The sequence below is a fragment of the Cryptotermes secundus genome, unplaced genomic scaffold, assembly GCF_002891405.2.
Source record: "Cryptotermes secundus unplaced genomic scaffold, Csec_1.0 scaffold1362, whole genome shotgun sequence".
Lineage (NCBI taxonomy): Eukaryota > Metazoa > Arthropoda > Insecta > Blattodea > Kalotermitidae > Cryptotermes > Cryptotermes secundus.
In genome coordinates this window covers 44630-68680 of record NW_019743672.1, presented here as the reverse complement: position 1 = coordinate 68680, position 24051 = coordinate 44630, and the positions used below count along the sequence as shown (strand labels likewise).

The following is a 24051-nucleotide window of genomic DNA, read 5'->3' as shown; positions in this document are numbered from 1 at the left end:
AATGGCAGAGAATTGTGGTCAGAGTATATAGAGAGATGCATTCTGTGCAATTTGCATTTGTCATTGAACTTGACTGTCATTGCAGGTAGAAATCTGCTGTTGATAGAAATAGCACAGATGCTCTACTGCATAGAGTCATTGTTCACAAAGCTAATTAACTCATTTTACACTTCATCTCCTGAGCAGGTCGGTATACTTTTGATTTGTCTGGGATGTGCTTAGTTCAATTCTTGCTCAGGATAGTGACTTATGATCGAGACTTTTTTGTGATTTTTATGGGTCTCCCAAGGCAGATACTGGGGTAGTACGTCATCTGGGCCATGAGTTCTTTCTCCCAGATCCTTTCCAATTCATTATTCACCTGTCATTGTACCATCTAATACTTTCTGGTCTATATACTGACAGCATTATCAAATGAACCACAAAAAATACACTACATGGATGCGTAAATTGTATTTTGCTTCAAATATTATGTTTCTTGACATTATCCATCATCCTGTCTTTATCCAAAAACACTGTCCTATTTATTGTAGATAAAAGACAGTCTAGACAAGTAGTCTAGACTGAACCACTACAACATAGCAACAGCATCAATGCAGGGAGCAGCCCATACATATACCGTCATAAGAATAACCTAATATACATCACATACTGAATAATGAGCACAAGCTCTGTAAGACATTACTAAGGTCATGACTACACGACCTATCTCATGTGAGAAGATTCTGATATGTGGGCACCCCATGCTATAGTTTTTCTACCATCATAAAATCAGGTCAACATGTAGCGGTCTCAGGGTTTTACCACAAAACATTTCTATTCCAATTACGAAAGACAAGTCCATCCAATGTGATTATTTCATTTTTCTCACTTGATGATTCACTAGCCTTACATGTTTCGATCCATTTGGATCATCTTCAGAGACAAGAAACCACTATCACAACAGTTGTCATATCAAATACACATGTAATGTCCAAGTACACAATGTTCCATCTATCAGTCACAGCAGCCTTTCTGGTTATAGAAATATTTAAAGTTGTTTTAAAGTTTTAAAACTTTGTTAAAAATTAAAACACATAAACCATACGGTTCGTGTCAGTAACCCCTGTCGTCTCTCTTCAAGGTGACTGATGTTATGCCTCCTATGTAACTTGATTAGGGAGATTCTTAATATTGTCCGTTATGATTTCTTGGCCCGCTATTATCATTTAACAAATACTGAATTACTTACAGCTTTGTTAAGTAAACTGGAAGTATATTCACATACGAGGGTTGGAACTTTAATAGTGGCAACTATTTATTTACAACTATACAAAATAGATGAATGTTTCTAAGTTTTACTGTCCTTCAGTGTAGTCGCCAGCATCGTGTACGACCCATTGCCAGCGATGTGGAAGTCATAGGATACCTTTAGCAGCGCCTGTTGTGCTGGTAGTTCGAATGGAGCGGTCTACTGCCTGAAGAATCTCTGGAACAGTTCTGAAGTGAATGCCATGAAGTGGTTCCTTTATCATAGGAATCAAGTCGAAGTCACAAGGGCATAAGTTCAGGGAGTATGGTGGATGGTACAGCACTTCCCAGCCACATTGATCAAACAAATCAGCCACAGCTTGCCCTGCATGCGACCGAGCATTGTCCTGAAAAATGATGGGTGGGTTCTGCAGAAAGTATCACTGTTTCTTTCTCAAAGCTGGTCACAGGTTGTGTTCCAAAAATGAACAGTAGTACTGTGCATTGACAGTCTGCTGTCAGGGAATGGTATGCATTAGGATAACACCATCACAGTTGTACATGAGAATCACCATAACTTTCACATTCCTGGGGTTCTGACGAACTTTTGATTTTCGTTGTGACCCATAATGATGCTATTCGCTCGATTGGCGTTTCATTTGAGGCTCGTACGATTTGGTCCATGTCTCATCCAGCATAATGATACAGTGTAAGAAAGCCTCTCCTTCACGCTCATAGTGCTCAAAGTGGTTATGAGCAGCGTCGTATCGTAACCATTTCTGCATTTCTGTCAAATCATGCAGAACCCATCATGATGCAATCTTTCTCATGCCCAGGCGTTCCTTCAGAATGTGAAGCACAGTCATATGTGCTAATCCTGTCTCGGGCCAGCTCACAAATTGTATGGCATTGATCACTCTCCAGTGACATGGAAAGAGCACACACTTCTTCTTCTTCACTGACACTAGGACAACCTGACCGACACATGTCTGCCACATTTTGGTGTCCCTCACTGAAGGCTTTTATCCCCCTTGCCACTGTTCTGTAAGGCAATGCAGATTCCCCGCAAGCCTTTTGAAAACCGTGATGACACTGTCATGCTGTATGGCCTCTGGCACATTCCAGCTTTATCCAACTCTGTTGTTCCTGTTTCGAAAACATCATGACACCACTACATTAGACCGCCAGCTAACACGAGGCTCTGTTCTTCTCGTCACTGCACATGCGCGTGATGTGGGAAGGGAGAGTCCATTTGCTCTGAGGTAAGGTAGGTATGTAACTAACGTGTGGTATAAGCGATATTGTTTGGTTCCATTGCATGGTGTCTCTACAGCAGTTTTGCCACTATTAAAGTTCCAACCCTTGTATAAACTAAAAATTTAGTTGTTTATGCTCTCTGTCAACACTTCATCATCCATGTGCCTACAAAATTGCGACCACAAAACAGACTGAATCACAGTGGCTGCTGGATTGTTAAATCATGTAGTTACATGCTCAAATGCTATGAATATTCATTATATGATGTGGGAGATGGAACATGTGGATGGTAAGTGAAACAGATGTGCTTGCATTTCCTGTACTTCATGTAACGAATGTATGAAAAAGACTTTATAATTATAAGGGATATTAATAAAACTTGCTTAGACATTCTATGTTAATACTTGTTATGTTGGGCATTAGGTTCTGATAGCAGCTCACCAACCAGCATATGAGCTTCGTCATAACCAGATGGAATCTATCTTCCTCTCAGCAGTAGACATGTATGGTCATGACTTTCATCCAGAGAATCTTCAGAAGCTTATCATGTCAGAAACATCCATCTTCGACATCCTTCATGACTTCTTTTATCATTCCAATAAGGCTGTATGCAATGCTGCACTTGAGGTGAGCAGGCAATATAATTTTTACTTGTCTTTTTAATCTGCCTAAAGGTTTGATTTGCAGTGCAGTCTTAATATAACACAAATGTGTCAGAACAGGCTGAACCACTGTGTTTTAAGGTACCTGAGTTGTAATGAAGATTATAATCCTATATCAAAAAGTTATTGATTTCAGGAACACATCAGTTGTGTATTACATTCATGCAACTTCCATTCAAGTACAAAACTGCTAAAAAATATTAATTTTATTGCACATAACATATATATTTTTGTAAATTAACTGCATCTTTATGGATCAGTTCTGAACTGCACTTCAGTCAATAATATTCAGCTTTTCCTGTGCTTTAGTGTTTTTATTTTAATATTACTTTAGGTTTGTTAGGAGCTGAGATAGCTCAGTCATTGCAGCAATTAGGTCATGGGCTGGATGACCTTGGAGATTGGGTTTGATTCCTAACAAGGCAAGAGATCTTTCTCTTCTCCATAAAGTTCAGACAGGCTTGCAGGGCAAATTGACAGTGGCAGAAGCTAACCACTCACCTCCATCTAGTAACTAAGGTTAAGAATGGTTGAACCATATGTCCACTCCCCCCCCATGTGTCTTCATAACTTGGCGGTTAATTACTTAAACCCAAGTATAACTTTACCTTTACCGTATGTCTGTTAACTTACCACAATCTGGAATGGCACAATCAGTATAGTGAGTGGCTAGGGGTTGGATGGCTGAGGGGTCAGAGTTCTAGTCCCGTCTATTCTTCCTTGACAGAACGCACATCCATGATACCTTATTACAGTATAATTACATGCTTTATATCTCCTTGTATCCTGTTTTTGTTTAATGTCTTTTTTCCCCGTCACCTCCATTAGTAGTTTCTACTCTTACACGTTCAGATCTAGCCAGAAATTCAAAACTGCAATATATCTGGTGCAAAGAGAATGAGTAACCATTCTCAAACATTCTCAAATTGTTAAACATACGGGCAGTAATGGTCACATGCATGATATCTGGTGAAGCAGACTCTCCTGTATGTGGGAACCTAACAAGAACTACTTAGATACTGCAAAACAGAGCTGAGCTGTCAGGTTCCCATTATCAAAGAGCATTTCTTTATAAGGACTTGAAAACCATAAGGTATCTATTTATGTTTATTTTGTACATGTTACATGAGTATTGTGAGAGCCAAACTCACTGTGCAAACTACAACAAGAATTCTGAAACGTGCTGAAAATTTCTAATTGTAGATTAGAATACATTATGTATTTCCACTTAAAAATTATTTTCCTTGCAATTCATTTGCATCTACAGTCTGATCCACATCCTATCTGTATTAACAAGTTTTTACACTGAATAAATTTTACCATATTATTTTCAGGTATATGTCAGGCGAGCATACATCTCATATGAACTGACATGTCTCCAACTGCTTGAACTCTCTGGAGAAATCAGTGTCATACATTTCCAGTTCTTGCTACCATCATCACATCCAAATAGGTAACGCATAGCTCGTCAAATAAGAAACTTGGTTCTATAAAGAGTGAATAGTAACATTCTCAGAATGGGAACAGCCATTTTATGGGTCACACCAGTTTCACTTGTGGCTAGGACTTGTATTCTACATTTTCATTATTATTTTTCCTTTATTTTTTACATTTGTCTTCACAACTACAGTTTGAACACAGGTTTACATTGGTTCCAGAATCTTGGGGCACCATTTATTTACATTATTTGCCAGTAGTTAGTTATGATTTAAAAAAATGAAACATGTTTACAAAATATATCAAGTCTTTGACAGGTGGTTGCTATACTGAGCTGCCAAATTTTAGGTGTATCTTACAGAACACTAATACACCTAGGCATTTCCTCTGTACACCAGACCAAAAATCATGTATATGGGTTAAGCACTTATGATGGGTCTGATGGAAAATATATGGCTTGCGCAGATGGTAGATGGATGGAATTGGCTCAGGACTGTGTCCAATGACAATCTTTGGTATTAGCAGTGCTGAATCATTTGGTTCTACTGCCAGAAATTTAACTGGGTTGATTAAGTACTGCATTATGATTGTTTTTGTAGTAAATGTTTTTGTCTAAACATGGCTCTGATATAGATACCTGGGTCTTAGTTTGCTAACTAGAGTTACTGTAACACAGGATTCCACATAATAAAAGAAGAGCAGAAGCTTCAAGCGAACTGTCTGAATCCTCTCTCACACTTACCAACTGCCAACGCACTGGATGTATGGCTGCATTTGAATCATTCTCACAATTTGAGCAATATGCAGATGAGATGCTGGATCTATTGGAAGACCTGTCATCACCAGCTGTTGTGTCTCCCAAAGTGCTGGAAGCAGTGGAGAGTGGCAGTGAATCTCGTCTCAGCACAAGTATTAACATCAGCATGTCTGTAGGAGATGGGAGAGCAAATGCAGATGAATTGCAGAAGGTACTAAATTTGGCCAGTGAAAGTGTATAAAATTCTGAAACAAGATGAAACTGACTATAAATCAGTGGAGCTGAAAGATGTTTCCAAAGGACAGAGTAAAGGAGTGAGCTGAGGTAACACTAGTTTGGAGCATATTGCATTTCCAAGTCAGTTCTTGGTGTTAAAGAGTCTTGCTGTTCATTTTTTTTGCAGATACAAATCTGTAGTTGACAGAACTAGTGAACAGTGGAGATGTTCTTTCCTCATATGTATTTAAATATACACACTATAAAAAAATATAATTTTGAATGGAAGCTGTACATTTAAATGAGATGTACAGGGTCACTGAAAAATAACTCCTTTCTGAATTTATTCTTTTGACATACAAATCTAAACCCACTTGTCAGTTTTTACAGACTGGATTACTTTTGAGAGTTGATGTGTATACCTTAAAGGGCCTTGATATGTGATGAAGATCAGTAATTCTGCAGACATCCAAACTATTTTCAGTCCAAGCATTGCAAAACATGGGGACCTGGTATTCTTCAAATTCAAAAGTTCTATGTTTTGTAGACATAAAAATTTCAAAGTTTAAGCAGAAAAATCTATACACAGATCTCACCTGAGATCCAATTCTGTATAATAAAATGCAGTATCATTACAATTAGACTTTACAGTTATTGTTTAGCAGATGACTAGTGGAACTTCCCGTTGCTTCCAAGTGTATATGTAAATCAAGATGAAGTGGGAAATGTTGGATCATGAGAAATACTGAACTGTTCAAAGTTATAAAGTATAGTATTATTTGAATATGCTAAATCTGTTACTGTTGTTGAGTTATGATTTCACTGTAACTACTTATTGGTGATTCTTTTTGACAGCAATCTGAACCCATCTATATCTTGAGTGTGGGTATAAAGGATAATGGAGACACAGACGATTCTACATTGAGCCGAATGTTTGGGGGCTTCTGCAATAGTAATCGGGAAGAACTTGCTAACAGGGGCATTAGGCGGGTTACATTTGCTGTACTTGTGAGGTGAGAACTGAAATTGAACTGTAATGGAAGTAAAAATAATTAATTTCCATTGCTTATAAGATTTTTAGACACAGGTTTAGTATGAGCAAAGAATTTATCATAATTTATATGAATTATGAGTATGTTCACTAATACAAACAGTCTGTTTGTTATATATCGCGAATCCACTATAATTTACAAGAGATTAAAAACTACTTAAACTTTTTAAAGTGTTTGTATAAGATATGTAAAACTCATAAATAGGTGCCTCTGAAAATGTCATAAGGCTTCAGACATGTTGGACAGTACATGAAATGTAATTTTTTGTATTTCAAATTGAACTTTATTTTTGTCCATAACCGAAGTGAATACAATTGATTGATTTGATCATAAATGCACTTGTAGTGTAATGAATTATTCATCTCATGAAGTGCCTTTCAGTTGATTAAAATCTTCATTATTCCTTATAGTAAGTGCTTCATTTTGGATTCTTGTATGTGCTAAGGCTTACTCTGGCATTATGTTGTGATATATAAATTTCTATTACTGGAACAACAGGATAATTCACATATTCAGCTTTTATGTAGGTATTTGGTAGTGCTTAGTACTTGTTCATCAGTTGAAGCAAAATAAAACAAGAATTTGTAATCACCAAGGTACATATAGAAATATAAAAATTATCATAACTTAATTAACTTAATTAATAAACTTAATTAATAAACAAGCACATATTAGAATGTTGCGCTTGAGTGCTTGGCATTTCTACTCCATATTTTGAAGGTCCCAAGTTTAAATATAGACACAGAAGCCAGCTGAAGTTCTTTTGTTGTTTTCTTCAGTCAGAATAATACCTCAGAGCAAACAAAGATTGCTTCCTTCCATATTCTTTGTAATACATCATTCACAAATCACCCTAGCATTTGATACTGTGTAACCTATCCACTAAGAATGGCATTGTTGTGTAACTAAGAATGAAGATTTATAAACTGTGATTTTCTTTCAGGCGCCAGTTCCCAAAATTCTTCACGTACCGAAGACGAGACAACTTCACTGAAGATCGAATCTACAGGCACCTTGAACCAGCCATGGCATTCCAACTGGAGCTCAATAGGATGCGCACATATGATCTTGAAGCTCTGCCTACCTCAAACCAGAAAATGCATGTTTATCTAGGCAAAGCCAAGGTAATGTTTTATGTGCAGGCATATATTATTATATATATTATTCCCCTGAAGAAACTACTACCATAGTCACTAAGTTCGTGTACTGGCTGCAAAGCATCATTGCACTGCACTACGGCTGATAGTTTGAGTCATGATATGATGCCCTGTCACTTCATCTCTTGTCACGGCCAGAGGCAGTTGTGTGCAAACAGTATAAGCAGAACTACGGCCTCTATTGTGAAGTGCAGTTAAATGGGAGTGGTGGAAATAAAAAATGTGGCCATTTGAACAATGGGCAAACATCAAGTTCTGCCAAAAGCTAGGCAGATGCCCTAGCGAAACATTTAACATGATGAAGCAAGTGTATGGCGAAGCATCCTTGGGCTGCAATGCCGTGTTTAACTGGTACCAACGTTTTGCGCAGGGGAGGAGTTTGGAGGATGATGACCATAGTGGTTGGCCAAAAGTGGTCAGAACTGAACACAAGATCGAAGAAATTGCAATGTTGGTGCGTGCCAACTGCTCCCAATCGATAGATATCGCAGCAGCAGTTGGGATAAGCCATGGTACATGCCACAAAATTCTCATTGGTGGCCTGAACGTGTTGCGTGTTACCGAGCACTGTGTTCCACGCGTCCTGATGTAAGGCCAACATGACGATTGCATGACCATTTGCGGTGTTCTGATCAGTAGTGCTGATGAAGATGAGACGTTTCTCAACCGGATGATTACAGGAGACGAAACATGGTATTTTCTTTATGATCCGCAACTGAAGCGACAATCGGCCACCCAGAAATCGTCATCATCGCCAAGAAAGAAGAAACTGCGACAGGACAGGTCAAAAGGCAAGGTGATGCTTGAACTATTTTTCGACTTGTTGGGAATTGTTCACGCGGAATTTATCCCACATGTAGCAACTGTAAACAAGGACAAGTACAAGGAGATCCTTATCCGTCTATGTGATTCAATTCGTCGTAAGTGTCCTAAGCTTTGGCATGGGAAGAATTGGCTCTTGCAACACGACAGTGCCCTTGCACATTGTTCTGTTCTTGTCCAAGAGGAACTGGGAAGGCAATAGTTCACCATTTTGCCACACCCTCCGTACTTACCTGATTTCGCACCATGTGATTTCTTTCTCTTTAACTGCTTGAAAGCAAAGCTAGGTGGTCATAGATTGCAGTCATCTGAGGAGGTTGTCAGTGCCACAAGAGATGCCATATGGGAATTTCCTGTCAGTGTGTTTCAGCAATGTTTTCGGCAGCTATATCAATGTTGGCAGACTTGCATAGTGGCCAACAGCAAATATTTTGAGGGCTGATGTGGATCTGTGTAAGTGTATGTGAATACCTTGTAATATGATGCTATAAAACCACAGTCCACAAACTTACCACGTAATCATTGTCCTGTCACGTTTGTTGTTTGGGCGAGGAATTTTAAATATTCTGGTAATTTGGGGTTGGTTTACATATTTAAATTTACAAATAATAGTTTATTTTAAATCCCTCACTTTTACAGTCTTGTAGCTGTATTTCATCTCAGGGATAATGGAACTGCATAAATGTAGCATTTGGTCTGCTGTTCTGCGCACATGTGACATTGCAATAATGCCATGGATGGATGATAGAAATTAACGTGTAAAAATACTGTTTGTACTGCTTGTTGTAAGTTCCACATCATAAAAATTAATGAGTGAAAATATGTCCATTTTTGTTAGAAAATAGAAATGGAAATGTTAGCCTTATATTCATTCTGGAGAAATGTATAGTGTGTTCAGGTTGGGGTACAGAATTTCATGTTGTGTAATTTGACATTTTGCAGGCATAAGTTATTACTGATCTAATTAGTGCTTTGTGGAAGGTCGGTTTAATGTTAGCACTTAATTGTTCACTTTTGAATGGGGATTAGTTTCTAATAAATATTTGAAGGCTTTCACTTCAGTCATTATTATATGCAGTCTCCTGGCAGCTGGCCCTCATGTAACCTTGGTATGAACTGCACAGAGAACACTGCTCCTAACAGCTCTTCTATTGTTGTGTTCATGTCTGTTGCAACCATAACCCAGCAACAGTCATTTACAGAGCAACGGCTATTATATAGCTGCTTATTTTGTGGTCATTACCTGTCAGTGGGTCTAAATGCCACAGTATTTTATGTCATGCACAAATTCTTCGTATGATGGGTTTCTTTTTGAGAAAATTAATGGAGTTAAATTTGAGCTTCATATGAAATAATATATTGTAACGTGCTTACGTTACTGAAGACGCCGTAGAGATGGTTAATTGGTTTATTTAACAATCTACAAATAACGGCTACACTTAATTATCACACAGTTGCGGGGTTTCACACTTTATAACCCTAATCGCATTAATCTGTTAACACTGTTGCGGGGTTTCACGACTTATAACCCTATGCGCAAATCAGTTCACTCTGTCTTCAGTAGTCTACACGTTGACAGTAGGGGAGCTAGGTATCACTGTATCACACGCTCCCAATTACACAATTACACACACGTCCGGATCTTCTTTCCGCGACGGCTGCTATACTCCAACTTGTAGTCGGCTGGCTGTTACTTTATAACTCGGAATGTCTTCGGCGGTAGCCACACTGGAACTCGAACTCGAACTGATCGATACGCACTGTGCATCCACTTATATAGCTGCAGTGCTTGCCTGTGGCGTAATGAGTGCCACGTCACAGTAGGACGTTGATTACGGTTACGTTAGCGTTGCGCGTTACGTCACCGCGTGACGTCACCGCGGAGGGGAGTGGCGGGGAGCGCTACGTTACTGTGGAGAGGAGGGGGGTTCTCAGTCGCGCAACATGTTACAATATATAATGGACAAACATGTACCAAAATAGAATTCGTATGACTTCACTTTAGCTGAGAAAATGACAAGAAACCTGACGAACTAAAGGGTTAACTATAAAACAAATATAAATTCCTAATTAGTTTAAAAATTACTTTCAGTGTCATATTTATCTCTTATTTGTTTTGATTTTCAGGTGGCCAAGGGCCAGGAGGTTACAGACTGTCGGTTTTTTGTCCGGTCCATTATCCGTCATTCGGATCTGATAACTAAGGAAGCATCTTTTGAGTACCTGCAAAATGAGGCAGAACGAGTGCTTTTGGAAGCTATGGATGAGTTGGAAGTGGCCTTTTCACATCCTCAAGCAAAGCGTACCGACTGTAATCATATATTCCTTAACTTTGTGCCAACTGTGATCATGGATGCTGCTAAGGTATAACTGCCCTTTATGTAGTATGATGATGTTCATCATCGTCATTATCCTTCCCAGGGTTCCAGGTACTTGGCCTATTTTAACATAATCTTTCCAGTTTTTGTATATTTTCCCAAGTATCTGTCTCTGGGTTGATATTGTCACTTGGTAGATTGACTATAGATGGGGTTTGGATTAGTAAGGGGTTTTATTGACCGTAAAAGAGCCTTAATAATCTGTCAGTGAGATTCCATGCTTTGAATAAGTGTGAACCTCCTTCTCTGTTGATGTTAATGCTATTGTCATTTGCTATTTACGTAGGTCATTTCAGAAATAATGCACACAATTTTTTGTTTACGTCCATGTTTTTTTTTTTAATATATCTCTACAGTCCTTCAATATAGTCCCCCTGCTTCTCAATGACTTAGTCCCAATGTGTGGGAAGCTTTTTATTATTCCATCCAGGGCACCATCTTTGTTTATATGTCAAATGGCTCGGGTAACTGCAGCAGAAAGCTCTTCCAGAGAGGGAAAACGATGGCCTTGCATAGGTTGTTTCAACTTTGCGTGTAAGTCGGAGTCTGGTGGACTCATGTCTGGTCTGTAGGGAGCATGAGGCAACACCTCCAAACTGTATTGGTGCAGCTTTTCTGTTACGACATTCCTGATGTACGGGCGAGCGTTGTCATGGAGAATGATCGGCCCAGCCTCGAGCAACTGAGGTCGGTTTTTGTGCATTTTTCTGCGCAGATTTTGCATAAAGTCACGATAATAAACTGCTGTGACACTTTTCCTGCACGGAACTCTGTCATGAAGATTCCTTGGTGATCATAAGCAAAGATCATTTGTTTGACCTTTGATTGAGATCGTCAAAATTTTTTTGGTCATGGGGAAGATAGACCCCTCCACTCGGTGGACTGTGATTTCAGCTCCGGTTCAAAATCTCTAACCCATGTTTCATCAATAGCGACAAGTTGATACAAGAATGCTTGACCTTCAATGTTGAATCTTTGTTTCAGCAAGGTTGCAATGTCAAGACGTTTCTGCTTCTGTTCAGCAGTCAAGCAGTGAGGGACCCATTGCACAGAAATCTTTCTCTTCTTTAAATCATTTGTCAGAATTCGGAATATTGATATTGGTGGAATCCCCATGGTTTCAGAAAGTTCCTCACATGTTGCACGACGATCTTCTTCAAGAGCATCTGACACAAGTTTCACACTTTGTTCATCTGTTGATGTTTTCGGCATTCTTGGCCTTGGATCATCGTTTATGCTCACACGACCGCCATGAAAACGACTAGCCCAGCGAGAAACTGTAGTACAGTCCAATGTTGACTCGCCACAAACTTCACTTAAAGCACTGTGGATTTCTGTCGGGTTTTTTCCACGTAAAGTTTTGATCTTAATGTACGACCTTTGATCTTCAACAGTCACAATACCCGAGAACCGTGCAGACTCCATTTCTAACTCACATTATTTAAGAACAGAGTACATTATAAATGAAACAAAATAACGCGCTTCTTTCTCAAGCCCTGAACTGTAACTGACGTGAGGCTCACTGTTGTTTGCGTCACTAATCTGTAGTGTTGCCAACCTGTGCATTATTTATGAAATGACCCATGTAGGTAGGTTTTATAGCTTTAAAGTATGCAGTTTGGCACTATAGAAGGTGTAATGTGTGCACAACTGTGAAGAAACAGTATTATCCGGAGCATTTAATGCTACAGATTGAAGAGAGTGTCACGAACATGGTGATGCGATATGGTCCTAGACTGTGGAAGTTGCGGGTACTTCAAGCTGAGCTGAAGATGACAATAAGACCATCACCAAACAGTAAGATGACTAATGTAAGGCTGTGTCTTGCAAATGATAGTGGCTACTCCCTGGACATCTGGGTTTACAAGGAAGTTACTGACCCTAAGACAGGTGTGGTGAGTATGATATGATCTCCCATCTCCACTATCATCATTATTATATTATAAACTCCAAAGTTGAAACCACTAGACTGTGTAGAAACAATGAAGATGTCTTTTAGCATGAAGGTAATGATTATTGGAAGACAGAAGTGCAGCCAACTGTGGAAAAACAATGTGTATTAAATGACAGTGGGCAATGTCCAACACTGTAGTGATAGGCTTGAAATTTATGCTTTCACTTAAAATTTTAATGGTGAAGAAATCAAGATCACCATGGTTTTAACACACAGGAGAAAGCCACATTGGGTTGCAAATTTGACTTTTGTAAACCCCATTACAAAAGAACACATCCAAGGTCTGGACATAGATGCGAAGAATAATATCAGAATCAGTTTCAGACATAATAAGCGATGAAGATGTAAACTTTATTGTTCTGGCTTATATGATCACTTTTGTGATAGTAGTGTGATGGATTTTGGGTTCCATAGAAACAGAATCTCTTGACCAGTTGAATAATTGTCAACTTTTCAAGGAAGAGTTTATAGGGTAGAGTTAGCTTTCAACAGAATGACTGTTTCAGATCAAATTTGAAGCCTATGGAAATAAGCAAGGGCCTATGCATGGTCTCCCTATCTCTACACCATATGTGACCAAAGATTATCTGCAGCAAAAGAGGTTTCAGGCACAGAGTGTGGGTACCACCTATGTGTATGACATCCCTGACATGTTCAGACAAATGACGGAGAAGCTGTGGAAGGAGTTCATCAAGGAGTGGCCAGCAGGTAGGTAATATGTACTAATGTTGTGTATAGAGTTAGAACACAGGGTCTTTCCCAGATTGGGCCACATTTTTTATTTTTAGGCTTGCCATGGACTAACTGTAAGATCATGTTCTACACCAACGAGAAAGCAAACAGACAGAATGTCAGGCTACAATGGAACCCTCATTTAATATTCCTTAATTTAATGTTTTGTCTCAACATTCATTTTCAATGATCCCTAGGCAATAATCTCATTGTTAAACCTCATTCATTTAAGATTTTTCTCAGTTTGGTGTTCAAATTCAAATTTAAATCAGTATTGCGCTGTGCAAGGAAAAGAAAACCTACAGTGTCTGTGAAACATGAGGGCAACGCAGACCTTCTCTGGTGCAAGGATTGATCAAGCATGGCCCATTGCCTGGTTCCCTTGCTCACCTCCTTTGACTCTAGCAGATTTTTTCCTTCGCAGCTACGTCAAGGACCAAATGCATTGGCCCACTCTTTGACAAACTTAGATCAAGGATTGTTTCAATTGTTGCCACTGGGACATTGCTGGGACATTGTCAGCATTATGTGAGAACACCAGATAGATCATTTATGAAACTGGAAAATACTCTGGGAAAATTGTTGAATGCAATGTATATTATTTCATATGTATAGCTGTATTCATTTCTGAGATATGCTTGTTCAGAAATGTAACTTAGTTTAGAAAGGCTCTGTACATTTCCAATAAAGCCAAGGGGAACATATACAAATATTGTATTTCTATTTACAGTCCAGGCTTCAATAAGTTTTCATCTTCCAGTATTCTGAAATCCACCCAGGTGGCATTTTAATTTGAAGGTAACAGTTTGTTGTCAGAGAATAGGGGATTTGGATTTCCTCCTTATAGAGGAAGGTTCTTACGTTTGTTGGATTATTCACGGCAACCGATGCACCACTGGCTGCAAGGCATATATGAATATTGCCAATGAATCAGTATGTCTGATGGCTGATAACTTCCCTTAATTTTGTGGACCACTTGATGGCATTGTGTCTCACAGCGAGTATTGCGGTTCATGTTTACAATTTGTCCACTGTGCGCAGCGATTATCAGCTTCATTAGCCATTTGTTCTCAGTTACAGTTAATGAGCAGTGTGTTCCCTCATGGTGCGGTATGCTTTAGAGCAATGTGTATTTCTGTATGACACCTACGTGAAATATAGATCTGCTAGAAAGTGTTTGTGAAAATTTTGATGAAAGATTCGCAGAGGACAAGCAGTTCACAATTTGATGAATAACTGTAGATCGACAGGACTCTTAATAGACAAGAAACAAAACCATAAGCTCCAAAAGCTTACTGAGGAGAAAGATGCCATAGGGGCCAGACTTGGACATACATGTTGAAAGTCACTGAAACGTCTAGTTGAAAATACTGAAGTGTAAAAGTCTAATGCAAGAACAGTAACTCAATTGCTGAAGCTTAGACCCTATAAAGCATCAGTAATCCACCTCTAATAGCTGTGTGATCCAGCTAGCATGTTTCAATTTTGCAGTGGTTTCTACATTATGTCATCAAAGGTGAGATTCTGTGATTGGCATTTTTTTCTGATGAAGCATGGTTTCACTTGCAGGGGTACATAAAAGCGCAAAGTAATCACTACTGGAGTTCACAGAATATATACATCTAAATCATGAAGTCCTGCTCTGTCCATTGAAATTTGGTGTCTGGTGCACTCTAAGTGCAAGCAGGATTATTGGACCTGCATTTTCTAATGAACCAGTTATTTATGGAATATATGTAAAAGTCATTCTTGGGCAGTTCTTTCCAGAGTTAACAGAAGAAGGATGACTGTATGGCTGGTTTCAGCAAGACTCAGCTACTGCCCACACTGCACATATGTCTATGCAGGCTTTGTCCAGTGTGTTTGGGGGCAGAATTATCAGCAGTGGTATTTGGTCAGCAAGTTCACCTATCTTAATCTTTTTTCTTCTGGGTTTCTTTGAATGACGAAGTTAGCAATATTAACCCATGAATGGAAGAAGAACTAAAAGAAAATTTTTGTAAGGAAATTGCAAATATTCCTGCAGAACAGCTTGAAAGGGTAAATCAGAGCCTCTTCTGCCAGTGCGAGGATTGTCTATGTATAGGGGTCAGTATTTTCAACACCCCCTGTGATCTGTGAATTATAAATACTTTTCTGAATGTTATTGGTCAACAGTCATATTGATTCATTGGCAAAATTCATATGCACCTCGCAGTTGACAATGCGCCAGTTACTGTGAAGCACAGAGCCGTGAACCGGTTAACAAAGGTAATAACTTCTGTGCACATGTTTGGCAGTCATGTTTTAACTTGGGAGTAATTGTACTAAATTGAAAAAATGCAGTGCTTAGTTAGCTGTACTGTTCAATTCACTGACCTTGTAATCAACACACAACCAATGATAATTAAGGGGTTTCAGTCAAGAAATTTGTATCATTTTAGTGAGGAATGTGCTATGTAGCTTCATTAAAGTGAAACGCTGTTTGTTACTATACAGGTTGTTTATTACAGAGCAACTGACAATCCCTTCAAAAGTTATGGATAGTGTGGAACTGGTATTGGAAGGAGATGATCATCTAGTTGAACAGAAACGTCTGCCAGGAGAAAATAACGTATGTTGTAAGAATTAGTGTAGTTATCCATATAGGTATCTTGTTTATAATGTAAAACATGATCTGGTTAAACTTGCCATTCTAGTAAAATATTGTTTTTTTGAATGGCTATATGCAACATATTTGAAAATCTGATGACTGTTCAGAATTTCAGGAACAAAAGACTGATTGGAGTATACAACCAGTAGTTCTTAATAAGCTTTTGGCTGGTATTATTTGTGCATATATGAAGTTATTAAAGCAAAAGATTAATTTAATATAGTGTGAAATTAAATGGGACACATCAGCTGTTGGCCTGTGCTGATGATGTGAATCTACTCGGTGATAATGTAGATACCATAAAGAAAAACACACAAACTTTAATTGATGGAAGTAAAGAGGTTGGTCTAGAAGTAAACACTGAGAAAACTAAGTATATATTGCTGTCTCATCACCAAATTGCAGGGCAAAATCTTGATATAAAGATAGGAAACAGATGTTTTGAAAATGTGGCACAATTCAGATATTTGGGAACAACGATAACAGATCGAAACCTGATTCAGGAGGAAATTAAGAGGAGATTGAACTCGGGTAATGCTTGCTATCATTCAGTCCAGAACCTTTTGTTTTCTCGTCTGCTGTCCAAAAACATAAAAATTAGAATATACAAAACTATAATTTTGCCTGTGGTTCTGTATGGTTGTGAAACTTGGTCTCTGACATTAAGGGAGAAATATAGACTGAGGGTGTTTGAGAACAGGGTGTTGAGGAGAATATTCGGACCGAAGAGAGATGAAGTGACAGGAGGTTGGAGAAAACTACATAAAGCGGAGCTTCATAACTTGTACTTTTCTCCAAGTATAATAACAATGATCAAGTCAAGGAGGATGGGGTGGGTAGGGCATGTAGCACAAATGGAGGAGGCGAGGAATGCGTATAGGATATTGGTAGGTAAGCCAGAAGGAAGGAGACCACTGGGAAGACCAAGGCATAGGTGGATGGACAATATTAAAATGGATCTTCGAGAGATAGGATTGGATGGTATTGATTGGATTGATCTGGCTGAGGATAGGGACCAGTGGAGGGCTCTTGTGGACGCAGTAATGAACCTTCGGGTTCCATAAAATGTTTGAAATCTCTTGAGTACCTGCAGAATTGGATTGGCCTCCAGAAGGGGTCAGCTCCATGAGTGAGTAAGTAAGTAAGTAAGTAAGTAAGTAGTGTAATCTCACTTGTGAACTTGGAAACTAGCACCAGTAGGGGTATATTTACTTTTTTAACCTCTGTTCTTTGTAACAAATTATAAATAGCAAAACATAAAGATGTTTTGTATTTTCCTTTTTACTTTAATGTTGAACTTTTCTAAATTGATTTCATCTATTTCAAAATTTATAGGTCCGTTTTGTTGGGAATATAAGTTATTTTTTTATGGCTTCTTTTTGTTACTCTGTACTACTTCCCTTATGAGTTTCACCTTGCTTCACCTATATTCAAGGGGTGGGTAATAATAATAATAAGTGATATAGACATATTTCCTGTAAGATTTAACATCACAGGAAAATGGGAAGAACATTACATAATGAGGAGCATCACAGTGTGAACTCATCACCTAATATTATTAAGATGTTTAAATCAAGAATGATGAGATTGGTGGGACATGAGAAAGTCATACAGATATTTTTGGACATCCCCAAAGAAATCTATTACTAGGGAGACATAAGCATAGGTGAGAATTTAATGTAGGAGGAAATGTTATCTTAGACATTTAGACTATGAAGATATGTACTGCATTGAATTAACTGAAAAGGGCTTCCATTGGAGGGTTTTGTGATACTGGTGATAAACATTCATGTGAAGAATCGTTCTTTATCAGATGAATAATTACAACCTTCTCAAGGAAGGCTGTGTAACATGAATTTAATAGATGAATTGGCAATGAAGCTGGTAAGCTTTGTTATCTATTTTAATTGATACAAGACATTAGAAGGCACAACTGTCAAAAATAACAAATGGATGTTGTCATCCTTCTCTTTGTGCATGTTTTAAATACAGTGGAACCTACATTTTGTGTGCCTTAGTTCAAGATTTCCCCCTCATTTAAAGTTCAGTTTTGTTTATTCAGTTAATAATTTCATTTTTAAATTTCCTTCATTCACTTTAGTTGTATAATTTATATTCCCTCCAAGAAATATTCATTGGGATTATTGTTGTTAATCTGTGTATAATCCCTATTCACAGATAGGCATGATTGCCTGGCGTCTTACACTCCACACACCAGAGTATCCATCTGGTCGTGACATCATAGTAATAGCTAATGACATCACCTACCTAATTGGCTCCTTTGGGCCCCGTGAAGATATCGTATTCTGCCTGGCATCAGAACTAGCAAGAAAGCTAAAAATTCCAAGAATCTACATTGCTGCAAACAGTGGGGCAAGAATTGGACTAGCTGAAGAGATCAAACAGCTGTTCAGGGTTGCATGGGAGGATCCTGAGGAACCTGATAAGGTAATTTACTTCAGCTGAGTCTGTGAAATCAGTTTTAATGTTGTGTTGGTTTGAGATGCTCACAGCAATTACTATGAAGTCATCTGTCTTCTGAGATATAATGCTACATAGTCCAGTGAAGGTCGACCAACATATCAGAGAACGTATTGCCTCCAGCTGTAGGACAACTGAGAGTCCATAGAGTCCACAATACATCAGTTGGTAAAGCAAGACTATGGCTGATAATGAATAATATTATAGAGACACCATGCTGGCAAGGATACACTTCAGTAGGGGTTAGTCCCGAAGTGGAAATTGGTGACATTGCTTTAGTGTGTTGAGGGTGCTGAAAGTGTGGTATAATTTCTTCAGCATACTTTTGCATACTGCTGCTGTGTAATCTATGATGCCAATATTGAAAGTGCCAATATTTTGGGGTCAAAAACAGACTGATACAGAACCTCTTTATGCTTGTTCCTTTTGCAGCAGAATGCCTTGCTAAGAAAGGTTTATATATGTTGTATTACCAAAAGTGATGAAAGTCCTATTTTTCTCTTTCATTTAGGGTTTCAAATACTTGTACTTAACACCAGAGGACTTCACCAAAGTGTCTGCCATGAATTCTGTTCATGCTATTCTTATTGATGATGAAGGAGAACCTCGATACAAAATCACAGACATCATAGGTGTGTATTATTACCAGTATTAACTGTGAAATGGAAATCTTGTGCGTTATTTATTGAGTATGGCTGTACTCTATAAGAGGTTGTAGCCGGACATTTTTCCTTTGTACAAAATTGCGTGGTGTTCCTTGGAAGGAGAACATGGGCAGTTTATTTGCTGGCTCATGGTTTTCAGACCCAGATGAGCAGGAATATGGAACTTTGTATGGATTGACAGTTTCATTAACAAAGAAAATGTTGATGACATTTGATATGTAGAAGGATAACAAATTTAGTTACATGCAGTGTGACGATTACATACTTAAGAGATTTAACCATATAACAAAATTACTGAGTTTGGAAATTAGTGACTTTACATGTGCATCCCATTTCATGTATGCACTAATGTGTGTGTGCTTAAGAATTTTGTTTATGATTTAAAGGAAGTATCCATATTGCCAAATTTCATTTGAGGTTTCACTAGATCTCTTTCTTGCCTAGTGTGGAATGGCATTGCTATTGTTATCTCAGCATTTAGTGTCAGGCTATTTGCATAAAACCATGAATGCAACTCATTTGTAATCCTATTTATTTTTTGTTGTAGGATCTGTCCATCTTTTGCTGTTACTAAAATGTTTAAATGTCTTACAGGTAAGGATGATGGGCTAGGTGTGGAGAACCTGCGGTATGCTGGTATGATTGCTGGAGAAACATCACAAGCATACAAAGAAGTAGTGACAATATCTATGGTGACGTGTCGAGCTATAGGCATTGGTTCCTATCTGGTTCGACTTGGACAAAGGGTGATTCAGATAGAAAATTCACATATTATCCTGACAGGCTACATTGCTCTCAATAAGGTAAGAATGAGTTTCTGAATGATTCATGACTTACAGTAGCCTCATGCATATATCTTGGTAAGTACAGGGCTATTACAGATGAAGTTATGGTTAGCAAAAAACTGAAAGCACAAGAAACTTGAAGTCTCACTCCTGGTAGTTAATATGACATTAGTGAAAGCTGTTTTGTGGATGGAAGAAAGATGAGGGGTTATTGCTGCAAAAAAGTTGTAGTTGGAGGGCTGTTTGTGCAAGAAAACAAAACATTTTAAAGCAGAAGTAAACTTTGCAAACCTATAAGGGAGAAGTGGCAGTGCAGTTATGCAGTGTCAGCTGAAATGTGGCAGTGAAAGGGCTTAGCAATGGCAAAAGGACACTGTGTCCAGCTTCCAATGCAAACTGTTGGTGAATGTTGAATTTTTTCTTTTTGCAAGAAGTGATTTATGTATTATAAAAATAAGATCTATCTGCCAGAACATCTGATATGGGAAGTACGAAACTCTAGAAGAACCAAGTGAAAAGCATCACATTCAAATTTCAAAACATTGTGTATTATGGAGACTTATAACTCAGAATTTATACTTTAATACTTCAGAAAGATCATAGAAACTTGTTTACAGTTTTTCCTTAAAAGATGGGATGTGCCACTTATTAAAAGGTGCAGGGTATTTGGGTAACTATTGTATTTCTGTGGAATTATTAGTTTCTTGAAAATTCATTTTCTAAAGCCTGTAAAACACTAGTCATTCTAGAATTACAGTTTTTGTGATGATCATTTAGAAATTGTGTGGGTGTTATCACACTTATTTGTAATGTCCAGCAAGATTGTGGTCAGCCTGATTGTGTATTGCCATGAGGATATTGAAATGTGCATATATATGTGTGTGTGTGTGTATATATATATATTACAAGGTAGAAAAGTGGCGTTTTGAGAATAAAACTTTTTGATCTGGCCAAGTTCACTATTTCACCTCAGTATTGTTACTAATGTAAACTTTTGTTACTTATAGTTTATTTGAAAGTGTCCTCCTTGCAAATTTTAGCACTGAAGTCTCCTGGCAAAACTTTCACAGGATCAATGACATGTGCAGTGTAATTCCTCATTAAAGCATCATCTTTATCTTCTATAGATGGCATGTATAGTTACAGTTGTAATATCATACTAATGAAGGGATTAGTATGATGTAATATCCTTAACATATTCTACGTTTCTAACTGCAGTTTCAAGATACTTCTGCACTAACATACCAGATCTGAAGCATGGGTCTGATTCATTTTTTCAAGGGAAAATATATCGTTCCACTTTTCACAGCTATTGTAGGCAGCCTAGGATTTTGTATTTGTATTACAGTATATTCAAACTGTTCATTGTGAGTGTGAATGATATATGAGGTCTGACAATAAAGTTTGTGAACTCGCCACTGTGTGCTTGCCATGGCAGCAGTGGACAGAAACCTCAGCATGATTTGATGATAATGGCTTATCAGCATTTCACAGCTATGTTATTGTTGATCTATGGCAGTCGCTTTCTGAGCGGCATCTATTATTGTCCGAGTGTGTTTTGGTGTGCTGTCATGAGAATGTTGGAACAGACATTAAATTTGTTGTTAAACTTGGCAAGAAGGTGAGCAAAATCAGAGAGATGTTAGTGTAAGTTTACAGTGATAATGCTATGAAGAAAACGGCAGTTTACAAATGGGTGAAACTTTTTCTGATTGAAGAGAATGTGTCACTGATGAAGAGAGATCAGAATGGCCAGCAATGAGAAGAACTAAAGAAAACGTGGCAGAAGTTCGTAAATTATGCGTGAAATCGTTGGCTAACTGTCAAGAGCATAGTAGAGGAAGCAGATATTGACAGAGAAACAGTCAGGAAAATCTTAACTGAAGATCTTGTCATGAGGAAGGTGTGTGCAAAAATTGTTCCAAAGGACCTTCTCACATAGCACTGTCTATGAGGGAGTTCTTAGCTAGTAAACAAATAACTGTACTGGAGTACACTCCCTATTCACCTGATCTAGCTCCCGCTTCTGTCCTTGAAGATAAAGGAAATACTGAAAGGAAGGCATTTTGATGACATTGATGACATCAGGAGTAATACGATGGCAGCTCTGAAGGCTGTTCCACAAAACCATTTCCAAAATTGTTTTGAAGGGTAGACTAGGCACTGGCATTGGTACATAGCTTCCCAAATTGAGTACTTTGAAGGCAACCACACTGATATTCAGCAATGAAGTATGTAGCACTTTTACTGTAATGAGTTCGCGAACTTTATTGTCAGATTACATAGTAGTACTCTTTCGTTTTTTAATTAAGTTATTGTCCTCCTCCTCCTCCTCATGATCATGATCAAGATCATCATCATCATCGACATTATTTTCTCACCACACATTGGTTGGTATGACTGCACTTATTGAATAGTGATTATTGTCTGAATGACACAATTTGTCTTTTATTTTTTGTTTGTGTTTGTGTGTGTGTGTTCCTTCTTTGCTTGTGATTACATTATAATTGACCTTTGGGCTCCTGATTAGGCATTAAATAGGTAAAGAGTTGACTTGAATTATTCCATTGTTAACATCATGTTAATTGCAGCTACTTGGACGCGAGGTATATGCTTCCAACAATCAATTAGGTGGCATCCAGATCATGTACAACAATGGTATTTCCCATAAAACAGATCCTCGTGACCTAGATGGCATCTATACTATCCTAAAGTGGCTCTCTTATGTTCCTAAGGTATGAAAACAATGTTACACACTTCATTTATATACGATGGGGTACCCAAAAGAAACCGAACTAATTTTTTTGTGGGCAGAGCTTTTGTAGTACCGCATTTTGCCGCTATCAGCGCATAGAGCTAACATTCCTGAGTCGATAAGCCGACTACCGTTGCTTCAGAAGGTAAGGACTAGTTTTGGCAGAGTTTATAGTGACAACTGTTTTGTGTGATCATCATTTTTGCAACGGCTGATTTTCGTGAACAGCGTGCGGCAGTGAAATTCTGCTTTTTGCTCGGGAAAAGTGGAACAGAAACTCTTGAAATGTTAAAAACACCATACAAGGACGATGCTATGGGGAAAACTCAAGTGTTTGAGTGGTTTTCCCGTTTCAAAAATGGTGAAATGTCAATTGATGACAAACCTCGTTCTGGTCATCCTTCCACGGCCCGAACACATGAAAATGTTGAAAACATTCGTGAAATCATCAAGGAAGATTGACGACGGACCATCGAAGAAATTGTGGAGCTGTTGGGAGTGACTTGGAGCTCAGTTCAGTGAATTTTGACAGAAGATTTGGGAATGAATAGGGTGGCTGCGAAATTCGTGCCACGACTGCTGACTGCTGAACAAAAACAAGGTCGCGTGGAAGCATGCTGTGCTTTGAAAGAAGAGTCCCGAAATGATCAAAACTTTTTTAAAAAATTATCACCGGTGATGAAACCTGGTGCTATGCTTACGATCCTGAATCAAAGGAACAATCAAGCCAGTGGAAGGCTTCAAGTTCGCCTCGCCCCAAGAAAGCTCGTCAGGTGAAATCAAACATGAAAACAATGCTGATTTGTTTTTTTGATGTGAGAGAAGTCGTCCATTCAGAGTTTGTTCCGCAGGGTCAGACAGTTAACCAGGCTTTCTACTTGGAAGTTTTGAAAAGATTGCGCAACAGTTTGCGGCAGAAGCAGCCAGATTTGTGGCAGTCAGGTGACTGGTTTTTCCATCATGACAATGCCCCTGCTCACACAGCCCTGTCTGTATGACAATTCTTGACCAAAAATGGTATGACCCCTGTTCCTCACATTCCATACTCACCCGACCTTGCCCCATTGCGACTTTTTTTT

The 24051-nt window shown here is 38.4% G+C and overlaps 1 protein-coding gene across 1 annotated transcript in view; it reads left to right on the top strand.

Moving 5' to 3' along the window:
• Nucleotides 1–24051, top strand: part of LOC111874264 (acetyl-CoA carboxylase) — a gene marked incomplete in the record, with an annotated part of 140446 nt that overhangs the window by 97143 nt on the left and 19252 nt on the right. The window contains 13 exon segments of the mRNA XM_033755395.1: nucleotides 2911–3114; nucleotides 4484–4602; nucleotides 5263–5554; nucleotides 6415–6572; nucleotides 7555–7735; nucleotides 10718–10954; nucleotides 12660–12863; nucleotides 13429–13630; nucleotides 16147–16247; nucleotides 18465–18734; nucleotides 19279–19399; nucleotides 20027–20235; nucleotides 22809–22952. Of these exon segments, the coding sequence (XP_033611286.1) occupies nucleotides 2911–3114; nucleotides 4484–4602; nucleotides 5263–5554; nucleotides 6415–6572; nucleotides 7555–7735; nucleotides 10718–10954; nucleotides 12660–12863; nucleotides 13429–13630; nucleotides 16147–16247; nucleotides 18465–18734; nucleotides 19279–19399; nucleotides 20027–20235; nucleotides 22809–22952 (2442 nt within the window).